This window comes from Camelus dromedarius, chromosome 11 (assembly GCF_036321535.1).
Source record: "Camelus dromedarius isolate mCamDro1 chromosome 11, mCamDro1.pat, whole genome shotgun sequence".
NCBI lineage: Eukaryota > Metazoa > Chordata > Mammalia > Artiodactyla > Camelidae > Camelus > Camelus dromedarius.
The window spans coordinates 55705518-55717497 of NC_087446.1; the positions used below are offsets into that span (position 1 = coordinate 55705518).

Genomic DNA, 11980 nt, shown 5'->3' on the forward strand with positions numbered 1-11980 from the left:
TTTTCAGGAGGAAAAGTCCGTAGCTTTCATCAGACCTCAAAAGGGTCCATGACCCACAAGGTTGAGAAGCACTGGTTCGCTCTGAGCATGACAGGCGACTGGTTAGTGGTGGAGCAGCCACGGAACCCCCATGACCCCGAGGCACTATTCCTAGTACCTACAGTGATGACAGCAGTGACATCAGAAGGAGGCATTTGGGCAGGAATCCCTCCATACTCCTGGGATCTTGTGCTTCCCGAGGTTTATTATATCCTGACGGACACAGATTTCACACCTTAATACTTAAAAGGCACAGTGAGGTCAATGGAGGTGGCAGCTTGGGACCAGAGGCCCTGCCCTTACAAGACCCCACCTCATTGCCCTGAGGACTGCAGGGGAAAGTATCTCTGGTCACACCCTTACCATAAGACTGATCAGAAAGCTGACAAGAGGGCTGAATTCTGCTGGCCAAACTCTACTTCCAACTTCAGAAAATCTGAGACCTCCCACCTTCCCTCCACCCCCCAAAACAAGCCCACAAAACCTGTGCCCAAACCCATTGTGAGGTATGATTTAAATTCTGACTCCAGGAGTCTATATGCCCACCTTTCTAGTTGTTTGATTAAATGCCTCCCCCTCCAGGAAGCCTTCCTTGCTTAGCTTCTCCATTCCATCATTTCTCAGCACTGCCGCACTGGGCTGCCCTTCCCTGATTTGTATGAGTGTGCGGCTTTGCATACTTGTCCATTTCTCCTATCAGGCTAAGATCACCTCCAGAGCAGCCTCCATGCTCTGGTCTGCCTCTTGGCTCCCCGAAAGGCTTGTGCGCATGTTCTGGGTGGGGCACATCACAATCAGGGGTTGGGCAATTGGGAGAGATTGACACATTGACAGGATCGCACCTCTGACATTACTCCAGGGCAGTTTATTGAATACACAGCAGAAATTCAGAGTTCTTCACTCAAGCAAAGGAGGAACTGGGTGTTGCCATTCTTAGAAACATTTACAACAAGAGCTAGGACTTCTGGACTGGGCGGTACCACCAGAGACAGATTAAACTCCCTTCACTGAACACAGCTTCTGGCAACAGGAATTGAGAATCAGAAGCTTCTACAGGACACAGCCCCAGAGAGAGGCCCAAAGAGAAACCACATACCCACTAACAGAAAGGCAACCTAAGTCAGCTACCCTCATCAGAAGAACCATGAATCTGACATTCCCTTTGTTAAAGAGGCACGAGTGTGCCATGGAAAGCGCATAACCCTGGAGTCGGCCCTACCTGGGCTCGACTCCTGACCCTGGCACACAGTGAGTGATGGGGGCAAGCTCTGCGGCCTCTCAGAGGCTGGGGCTTCTCATCTGTCCCAAGGATGCTGATTGCGTCTACTTTGCAGGATTGGGTGAGAATTAGAGGCAGTGGAAACAGGGAGCCTGGCATGTAATGGGAGCTTAACATAGAGGAGCAGCTGTCACCTCTTGGTTGCACGTCTCCGGGCTCACCGGAAGTAAGCCTGTGCACCACTGCTGACTCCACCGAAGCACAGAACGAAACTACCCCGACTCCCCTGCCCCACCCCTCCTTCTCCCTGTCCTCCCTCCTCTTCTCTCTCTCCAGGGATGATCACAGCTTCCCAGGGCCAAGGAGGTAATTACAGCCTGTGCCCCAAAGCCTCCTACCAGCTGAAGGCAGCAGGGGAGAGGGGCAGTCACAAAGTCCGCACGGGACCAGAGGAAATGGGGAGGTGATGGCGCCAATCAGAACTTGACAGGGAGACAAGCCATGGTGTGTGCAGGTGGCCGAGCAGTCCCAGGACTCGGAGGGAGGGGTGGGCGTGGCAGACATCTTCAGGCAGGGCGGCAGCAGGAGCGTCTCTTCTCCCAGGTGCTGAGGTGAGTGGGGACGTGGGGCTTACGGAGTGGCTATCCTGGCCGGGCCGGTGACTGGGGCGCTTTCGCCTTGGGAGTCCTCGGGGTCTCCCGCTCGTGCTCCTTTGGCCCTGGTCTGCCCGCCTCGGGTACTGCCGGAGCTGCCCACCGTGGCGCTGGCCCCAAGGTCGACGCTCTCCGAGGAGCCAGGGTGGTAGCCAAAGCCGCTGGTACTGCTGCTGATGACAGCTGGGGAGGGAGAGCCAAGAACAGGGGAAGGAGGGGGGCAGTGTCAGTCAGTGAGCCACCGCCTCATCCCACAGCAGCCCTCAGCAGTCAAGAAACACTACAAAGGTGGATCAAGACCCAGTTATATGGCCGGCTCTGTGAGATGAGGACCGCACAGGACAGACACGGTCTCTGCCCTCCTGGAGATTCTAAAGCCATCTGGCTCCCAAGTCCAAGATGATGATGAGCCCAGGAGGAAGACAGGAAGGAAATGGTGTGTGCATGACCTCAGGCACTGCTTCCCTGGGACAAAAGGCAAATGGGCTTCCTTTGAAGTCAGAGAACCTTCACAAGACAGTGCCAGAAGCTCCTGAATGGGCGGAGACAATGAGTGGAGGTGGCATCGCCTTTTCCTAGGGTCCCCAGCTTTCCCATCCAGCTGGGATCCCCAACCCAACCTGTTTTCCAGGCATACTCACAGATGCTCACAGAAGAGGGATTCTCACCAGACATCCTGTAATTCCAAAAGTTAGAGAAAGATAAACCCACAGGGAAGTGTCTAGATTCTGCTAAATATTATGGGCTCCTGCTTTTATATGCCTATCATTTGAATTCTCCTTCCAACAATCCACAAGATGGAGATTATAATCCCCAATTTATGGATGAGCTAATAGAGGCACAGAGACCAGGACCATACAGCTGGTATATGGCAAAGCCAGTCATGAAACCCAGATCCATCTGACCCCACTGGCTCTTTTCACTCCACCACCCAACCTCCTGTGCTTCATGGTTCGTGTCTGACCTCCCCTTGTAGGAAGTTGCAACTGAGCTCAACAGTCAAAGCATCCCTTCCGTGTTCATGTCACCAGCACTGCTGTCTTTCACCTTTTGCCTCCCAAATGGCCCCTCAGCCCATTGGAGAGCCACCTACAGCCCCTTCTCCCTTGGCACCCAGCATTCCCCTTCCCCTTCCCCCTCACCGGCACTCCTCGCCCTCCAGCAGCTTGCGATAGGTGGCGATCTCCATGTCCAGGGCCAGCTTCAGGCTCATGAGCTCCTGGTACTCCTTCAGCAGCCGGGCCATCTCCTCCTTGCCCTGGAGCAGGGCGGCCTCCAGCTCATCGAGCTTGGCCCGGGCATCCTTCAGGGCGTTGTCCCCCCGCTGCTCGGCGTTGGCGATGGCTGTCTCCAGGTTGGAGCACTAAAAAGCAAAGAACGAGGAGATCATCGGAACATAAAATAATTTTTAGATCTTATAGGTTAGGTAGCAGAATCCCCATGGAAGGCCCCATTGGAGGCCACCAATGGCTGTAGGTTCCAAGTCTACCAGGTCCTGGAGAACCATACTGAGACCCCAGCTAGGACGCCACCAAGGATCAGACAGCACGGCGAGGCACCACTGTGGTTGGATTCCTGCCTGTAGGACATCTTGCAGAGGGGACACCTCCTACTCATTAGCACCAAGAGTGAGTGGCTCTGGACTGTTCCAGCACTCTGCAGGGAGAGTCTGTCTAAATGCTCCTCAGGTCTGGTCTAATGAGTAAGGGATGTTTCCCTTAGAGCAGGAGGTTGAGGGTCTGAAATTATACCCACAACCTCAGACAGAGCCTTTGGGTTCTAACGAGCATCTAGCAGCACTGGGATGGCAAGTACCAACCAGATGGTAAGTAAGACAGGACCCCCCCCCACCAGGCAGAAAGGCAATGCTCCACAGGGCAAGGCAGGGGACCCAAGACAGCTGCATCTGCAGGCATCCTCACTGGCCACCAGGACCAGGAGGGCAGGAACTTAATGTGGTCCCAAACGGACGCCCCACACCCTGCACATATGTTGAGTGTCCAGTGGGAGAAGGAGGCGTGGGGCCCAACCTCAGAGGGGCACAACTGAAGGGGGCATGGGGCAGGTTTGTTGCACCCAAAGTCTGAGAAAGATGGAAAAAAGAAAGAGGAAGTCTGAAGCCTAACCCTGGCTCTGTTAATAACCAGCTGGGGACCCTGGGCAAGTCCCTTTCCCTCTCCAGCCCAGTTTCCTAAGCTAAACAGCCAGAGTCAGATGAAATCAGCTTGAGGCCCCTCCAATTCTTAGCAGGGTGCCAGCTCTGACCGCAGGGGTGGGGAAGAGGGGCTGTGGGTGGCCCAGGGGTTCCCAAGCCAGGAGGGGGAGATTTGCTTTTTGCTAAGGGAGGGCTCCAGTTTCTCCATCACAGAGGGCGAAACTGAGCCTCGGTGGTCTCCGCGGGGTGGCTGCGCACCTGCTTCTTCACATTTGCTATCTCACACCGGATCCTCTGGATGAGCCGGTTCAGCTCCGACATCTCGTTCTTGGTGTGTTTGAGGTCATCACCATGCCAACCGGCTGCCTGCTGCAGCTGCTGGATCTGGTTTCCCAGAAATAGAAAGTGGATGAGGAGACAGGTATTCCTCCCACTCCCACCCACCCGAGGTAGGGGAAGGGTCCTGATCAAATACTTCCACCAGTGGAACGAGCCGAGGAGGTGGCCCTGGAGCAGGTCATGGAGCCAGGATCTGGGCATCCTTCCAGCTGTTTGGTGCTGATTCTGCCCAAGAAACCCACCTGTCTCTCTAAGTAGAACCTATTTGCTGGGCCTACCCTCCTTTCTCATCTCCCTGCCTACAGTCTTTCCTACGGTGGATCAAGGGAAGAAGCAATTCACATTTATTGAACACTTCTGAAAACATTAGAAGAATTCTGACTCGCTTGACTGATTTAACACCTCTTTACAGAGGCATATTTTAAAGACCAGGTTCTGCTCCAAGTACTGGAGATACAGCAGTGGGCAAGATAGATGAGGTCTCTGGGCCCATGAAACTTCCATCCTTCTGTAGCCCTTTCTCGGAGGGTCTGGGCCAAGGACCTCATGTACCCTAGAGGGTGCTGGGATTGTCGGCTCAGGACTTACAGCTCAGATCTTCCCCTCTCCCTGGACCAGTCCTCCAGAGGAGAGGGGATGACACAGCCACAGACAGGGGACCAAGGAACCTGTGATCCTTGCTGTCGGCGGGATTTAATGGCCATGTCCAGGAAGGTGTGAAGCCCTGGGGAGTGCCCACGTAAAGGGTCTGCTCTGTGACAGCCCAGAGGGGTTTTACTTCAAAGGGTAACTCCTGTTCCCCAGAAGACTCCTAGAATTCCATTTTTCCCTCTTGGAAGTCCTCCCATGCTGGTCAGAGGAAAGCTCACAGCATCCTCGTCTTCACTCCCTGCCCCATCCCAGGTCACCTGCAGCCTTTCGCCTCCATATTTGGTACTCTCCTGCCCATGGTGACATGACCCATTCCCTGTTTTATAGCAGGAACACCTCCCTTTTTTCCTCCATTGGAAGATTGCCTGTCCCCTCTGTTGGAAATGCCCATCTGTACCAGTTCTATGATTTATCTTTGATACCAGTCTCTGCCAAGAATCCTTTTTGAGCAGAATGTCGTTAAAGCATTGGTTATAACCCTTCTTTCATTCAACACATCTACTTAGGGATCTCTCACACTCACTGGTGGAGCAGTCCTGTCCCAGGAAAGGAGGGCTGGTGGAGGAGGGAGACCCACCCGGTGCCCACCTTGGTCTGGTACAGCGCCTCGGCCTCGGCCTTGCTCTTCAGGGCGATCTTCTCGTACTGGGCGCGGACCTCGGTGATGATGCTGTCCAGGTCCAGGTCCCGGTTGTTGTCCATGGACAGGATGATGGAGGTCTCACTGGTGTGAGTCTGGATCTGGGCCATCTCCTGAGTTGAGAGGTGAGGACAGAGTCAAGGTCTCCCCGCCTCCTTTCTCTGCCCATCAGTCTTCTGGGCCTGTGACCCCTGGCAGAATTGGCCAAAGTGGGGAAAAGAAGTGCCCACTGGAGATCTGTCTGTCGGAGCTGAGGTAGAGGCTCACACGGCAGCATACACCCCCAAATGGGCAGCAGGCTGTGGGACAAATTGCCTACAATTCACAGAATCAAGAATCTGTGCTTTAGCAGGATGTCATGGTTCATTCTTTCCTGCCTGAGGGCAAGGTCATTAATGTGGCCCCGAGAGGATTGTCTCCTGTGTGTATGGCCTCTGGGGACCAGAATCCTACACTCCCATGGTCTCCTAGTGCACAATTTTGCACCCTTCCATCAAGTCATCTTTCATTCTCTTTATCCTAAACCCCTCCTGCTGGTGTCTCCCTGGAAGAGCCAGGTGAAGCCCTCAGATGGAAAGGGCAGGGTGTGGAAGGGGTAGGAGTGTCCTCACCGCATCGTACAGGCACTTGAGCAACTTGACATCTTTGTCCAGAGAGTCCACTTTGGCCTGAAGCTCCATCGTGACTGTGTAGGCCGCATCTGCATCCTGCCAAGGGGCACCCAGAGCCATCAGTCAATACAGTCCTCATCCCATCAGCTTGGCTGCCCCTGCCCCCAAAGCTGTCTGATTTCCTAATTTTTGCACACAGAAGGAAGCATGTTGATGAATACAATCCCTCAATACTGCTTTTCTCTTAGATTCACTGCATCTTTGGGAATAGGGAAAGGAGAAGACCAGCTCTTCCTGTGTTACACCTGGAGAAAACAAAGCTCAGAGAGGTAGAGTGGGTTTCCTCAAGTCACACAGGAAGGTCAAGCTGGACCAGATTTTCCTGATTCCCAGACCAGAATTCTCTCCTGTCTGTCACTATCCATTTCCTGGGTATGTGTCCTGCCTCTCCAACTTCTAGAGGCCGGAATATGACTCCCTCCCCTTTTAGGTACCAGCCCCTCCCCAGGAGACTGGGGCTGGGGTCTTGAGCAGGGCTGGTTAGGATGGGGGTGCAAGAGAGACCGAAGCCCATAGGCTCTTTTCTCCATTACCTTCTTGAGTACCACGAACTCATTCTCAGCTGCTGTGCGCCGATTAATCTCCACCTCATACCTGTCGGCAAGGAGAGAAGATAATAGAGGCCTCTGCTCCTTCGGCCAAGTGACCATCTCTTCCCCCTGGCCAGGCAAGTGCTCGAGATGCAGGGTCTCGCAGGACCTCCTGGAGGCGAGCAGTGCAGAGGCTGATGGTGGCCGTCCTCTGACCCTGACTTGCCTCATTTCCATCCCACTCTCTGGATCCTAGGAGATGCAGGTGCCTCAAACTGGCTGCTGAACCAATCAGTGGATCAACAAACACAGAACTCCCTCCTATCACCCAGATAGGAAGTCCTCTCCAGACAGGTGGGGTCCTTCCCCCGCAGCCAGAGGTGGGGCTGTGAGCCCCTGACCCTGGTGCTCGCTCCCTCCCTTCCCAATAAGTGGCACAGAGATTGAGTGAGTGCAGGAGCCCTGGGACCATGACCCATGACCTTTGATGGTTCCCACTCACCTCTTCTTGTAGTCCTCCACCACGTCCCGCACGCTCCTCAGCCCCGAGTCCAGCCTCACCCTGTCCCCGGACAGCGCCTCCAGCTGCTTCCGCAGGTTGCCGATGTAGCGCTCAAGGATGGGCTCCAGGTGGTTCTTGCAGTTGCTCAGGTCCAGCTGCTGCAGCAGCGCCCACTTGGTCTCCAGCACCTGGTTCTGCTGCTCCAGGAACCGCACCTGGAACCCCAGTGGGTGACACCGTGTCCCGTGGACAAACACCACTACCTCCCCAGATAATACAGATTTTTCTAAAGTTGTTGGCTCCAGTCCTGACTCTCCACTCATGGAATTCCAGGCAAACTAGATCCTTTACAAGTGCTCATTCCATAACTTTTTGGACAAAACCAATCACTGAAAACTCACTGAAGATGGAGATTCCACACATTCTTCTCTTGCCTGACCAAGAGATACTTCCTAAGTCTCAGCTAGGTGTTTCTTCTGCACCATGAGCCCTTCCCTCCGAATAGTGTTGATTCTGTCAGCCTTTTATCTTCTTTAAAGAGCTAGAGATGCATGCAGCTGCCCTCCGGAGTTCCATGGCTTCTTTCTCAAGGTAGGGCTACCTTTTGGCCAATTTCCCATCCTTCACTGTAAAATCCCCAAAGAAAGCAACACATTCATTTCTTCCTCTGTGCTACCCAGCTCACAGTTCTGTTCTTCCTGTTCTGATCAGGGAGCCCTTCCTGAGGTCCAGCAGCAACCTTTCCACCCACAGTGCCCTGGGCACTCCCAGGCAGCAAGGAATCACTCACATCTCACCAGACCATCTTATCCTCCTGTGAGACCCACCTTGTCAATGAAGGAGGCAAACTTGTCGTTCAGTGCCTTGATCTGCTCCCGCTCCTGCGCACGCACTTTCTGGATCTCGGGGTCCAGCTCCACGTTGAGTGGGGCCAGGAGGCTCTCATTGATGGTGACCTGGTGGATGCCCCTAGGTGGGCACATGGATGAGCACACAGGCCCCAGGACCACACTGCCAAACATGCTGCAAGCAAAGCCACTGGCCCGGCCCTCTCCGTACCCAGAGCCAAGCCCGAAGCTGTAACCTCCAGTCCGAACACCGCCACCAGCCATGCTGAGGGAACTACACTGATTCCCTTCGAGACCATAGAGGCTTCGACTGCCAAAGCCAGTCCCTGCTCCTTTGCCAGCTGCACGGTAAGAAGGCGCACTGCCCACCGCCTTCCTCAGCACCACTGCCGAGCGCCCACTGAAGCCACCCTTGTCGCCACCAGACTTGATGCTCAGTTGCCGGCTCATGGGGGCAAAGATGGAGTTGACGGAATTGGAGAAATACAGTCACCAATGGAGAGAGAACGCTCGATGGGGCGCCCGGAGCGCCGCTTCCTTTTATCCCGTCCATCCCTGGACGCCGGAAAGGGCGTCCCTCCACTATCTCCTTGCCTCCTGCTGAAGGGCCCGGGGCCGTGGGCCATTTGTGGAATGGAGCTCTCCAAGCCCTTCGCAGCAACAAAGCAGTTTGACAGCGAGCAGGATGTGCTGCCCTTGCAGACCGGAGCAGTCTAATCAGGCATTTATCTGCGCTCCTAATTAGGGGCCTGGAGAGTTATCCCCTTCAGAGATCGCCTACTTTTATTTTTCCAGGGCTGCGTCTTTCTTGCTTATCTATTAGCAAGAAGCAGGGGAAATGCCTGCCTTTGTCCAAAGAGGGCTCATCAGAAAACCCCAGCTCTCCTCCCCGGAGAACCCAGCTCCCTAGTATCTGGTCTGGTTGAGGAACTGGGGTGTCAGCGCCGGAGAAGAGGAGACTCAGAAAGGACACAATGGCTGTCTTCAAAGATCTAGATCCAAGAAGGAAGTTCCAGGGTTCATTGACTGGGTCTGTAAAGACCACAGCTGCCTAGCAATGGAACAGAGCCAAGGGAGAGGGTGGAATGGCCACATGGGATCTGCATGCCCCCCCAGCAGGGGACCGTTGGGGCTTTCTGTACTGGGCAGGACCTGGGTGGCCGTCACCTTGAAATTGCTTTGTCAACAGTGAGAAACTTTTCAGGCAGCCACCACTCTCTGCAGCTGACTTTTTTCTCCTGGACGAGGTTATCTGCCCCTTCCAAGGAGGTCGGGCCATGCAGCATTCCCAGGAGCTGGGACGTTGACTCTCCCGGGGGAGAACATCTCCCCCCAGCTCCCTGGGGAAACAGTCTAAGCCCAGGAACCAAGGTACAGGAGCCCCTGAGTCTCACTTCTGGGTTCAGGGTGGCTGTTCTGCCGCTTTCTTGACCACTTTAGGAAGCCACGTAGTTTGGGGACAGGCAAAACAAGTCCTTTAGCTCAGATCGTCCTGGTGAGGTGAAATGTTAAAAAAAATCATTTCAAAAACAGACATCTGCTTGTTCTGACCACTTTGGGTAACTAAATTCGGGAGGTTTGACCCACTGGATCGGCCAGTGATAGTAGACAACCGTTCCCCTCCTGGGAGGGGAGGAGGGGGCCGTGAGCTGGGCAAAGGGGATGAGCGTTTGCCTGGAAACTGCATCTGAGTGTTTTCTGTCCAGTGTTCTCCCTACAGCCCCAGAGGCAGCAAGAAAACTCCTCCAGGTGCCATGTCTCCCGGCCTTCCCAGCAAGGCCTACTGTAGGGCAGGCGAGGGTGTAAACTGAAGTGGTTTCTTATGGTTTTCTAAGCCAGATCACAAGTGCTATTGAATGAATGTCAGCAAACGATGAAAACCCTTGACGTCAGTGACTAACATCAGGTCCCAGCCTCCAAGGAGCCTGCAGAGCAGTGAGCAGAATCTACACAAAGAACTCAATCCCAGGTCTAAGCTGTAGACTAACAGAAGATTGTTGGGAACAAAGGATCAGAGGTGTGCTGGGGAGGAGAGGCTAACTTTGATGGGGTTGTTAGGGACATCCAGCAGGGTTATCCCCCAACGACACTCATGGCAGGGGCTGGTGGGCTAGGCACTCCCCGGCAGCGGGGGGTAAAGTATGACTTGCAGTCATGGTAGCAATGGTGGCAGCGCCAGTATCCATTGTGACAGTAGTGACAGTGGTAACAAAAAGAGTCAGCTTTGATTGCTCATGTCAGGTGCACCAGGCCTTGTGCTGAGCACTGCCGGGATTTCTAATTTTGTCCTCTTGTCACTAATGTCACTTTACAGTTGAAGAAACTGAGGCTGAGAGGCATTAAGGAACTTGCCCAAGCTCACTCAGCTAGCAAATCAGAGCTGGGACTGGAATGCCAGTGTGTCTGGTTTCAAAGTCCACATCCCTAACCATCACCATGTCGTTCATTCTGTGATGGAGGTAAGAGTTACGGCCATGGATGCAAAGACTCTCTGATGCAGGAGGCAGGCGCGGCAGTCACGGGCTGAGTCCCTGTGCTCACATTTCCATCTGTTGTTGAGACGAGCTGATGACAGGAGAAGAGGAAGTTGCCTCTGAACTGGGGACTTACGTAAAGTAGTTGCTCTAGACAACACAGCACTCTGGGGTTCAGAGAGAAAGGCAGTCAAAACGGGGATGGGCAGAGGGAGAAAAAACTCACTTTAATGAGGGGCTATTTTAGTCTAGAATCCCCAGCAGCTGGACCTTCACTGAGGGGCCCCAAAGGGGAAATCAGCATGGTTCTGCTGATCGGAGTCTCCTGGACCAAGTCTGCACCTCGCTGCCTGGCTGAGTGTGAGCCCCAGTCTGCTAGGGGAGCCAGACCTCTTGACGGGGACATCCACAGAAGAGCATTTACAGGTAATGCATGAGGCTGGATCTTCCAGGCTGGAGAAGACTTAGAGTAAATAGAAAGCAGAGTGTCAGGTGCCCAGGAAAAGCTGCAGAAGCAGCTGAGCCCATCCATCTTGGGGAGAGCCAGGACCAGGGCTGGGGGTCCTGGTGCCCTTTGACCTCAGTCTGTGAGCACTCAGTGAATGCCTTGGTGTGCCTGGCCCTGCACTGGGCTGGTCAGTAAGGGTCTAGTGATGGTGATGATGGTGATGGCCGTGGTGGTGGTGGCGGTGACACTGAAGCAAGAAGAGGAGACCGAGGGGGATTTCCAGACAGCAGTGTGACCATGACCAACACAGATGCCCCTCCTAGAGCATTTAATTGTAGAAAATTGCCTTTGGTCTGCACAGCAGGATATCTGACAGTTCCAATCTTCACCGTGTTAGCTACCCTTTAATTAGTCATCACACTCCACACCCCGGTCATTGAGTTCATTGGACTAATGAGTGTTCCAAGGCTTGAAGAGATAGGTTCACTCAATAAGTAGAAAACTGAGTGCTACTACGTGAATTTCTCTATGCTAGACGTGGAGAGAGAAACATCTAAGACACTCCCCTTCTTCCTAAAATGTTGAAATCGAACCAGAGGAGGCAAAATATAAGTATGTGAAAGTTGTTTTGCTGTTGTTATTGCTACGGTTTAACTCTATGCGTTTAAATGAATGACTCAGACAAGCTGTTACTGAAATTCTGATTTTATTTAAACATCAGAATAAAATACATTGGGCTTTCTGAGGTAGGGGTTGGGAAGTAGAGGGTGGGCCAGATTGGACAGGTGCACAGAGCATCCCAGAGGCATTC

General features: G+C 53.7%; 1 protein-coding gene across 3 annotated transcripts; it reads right to left on the reverse strand.

Moving 5' to 3' along the window:
* Positions 1-1698: 1698 nt before the first annotated feature.
* KRT74 (keratin 74) lies at positions 1699-8697 on the reverse strand. Of its 3 annotated transcripts, XM_064491266.1 has the most exons (10): positions 8497-8697; positions 8227-8448; positions 7400-7614; positions 6901-6961; positions 6308-6403; positions 5645-5809; positions 4325-4450; positions 3054-3274; positions 2553-2587; positions 1699-2094 (listed from the first exon to the last, which is right to left on the reverse strand). In XM_064491266.1, the coding sequence occupies exons 1-10, from the start codon at positions 8695-8697 to the stop codon at positions 1889-1891; spliced, it is 1548 nt and encodes a 515-aa protein (XP_064347336.1). In that variant the 3' UTR covers positions 1699-1888. The 3 variants fall into 3 exon arrangements, with proteins under 3 accessions (XP_064347336.1, XP_064347337.1, XP_031318364.1); XM_064491267.1 differs by lacking the exon at positions 4325-4450; XM_031462504.2 differs by having other exon boundaries at positions 8227-8697.
* Positions 8698-11980: the final 3283 nt, after the last annotated feature.

Coding starts and splice junctions, on each gene's coding strand:
- KRT74 (XM_031462504.2), bottom strand. CDS start 8,697: ATGAGCCGGCAACTGAGCATCAAGTCTGGTGGCGACAAGGGTGGCTTC. Junction 4,451..5,644: donor AGGCGCTGTACCAGACCAAG/GTGGGCACCGGG, acceptor CTGGGAAACCAG/ATCCAGCAGCTGCAGCAGGC. Junction 2,588..3,053: donor CTGGAGGGCGAGGAGTGCCG/GTGAGGGGGAAG, acceptor TTGGAATTACAG/GATGTCTGGTGAGAATCCCT.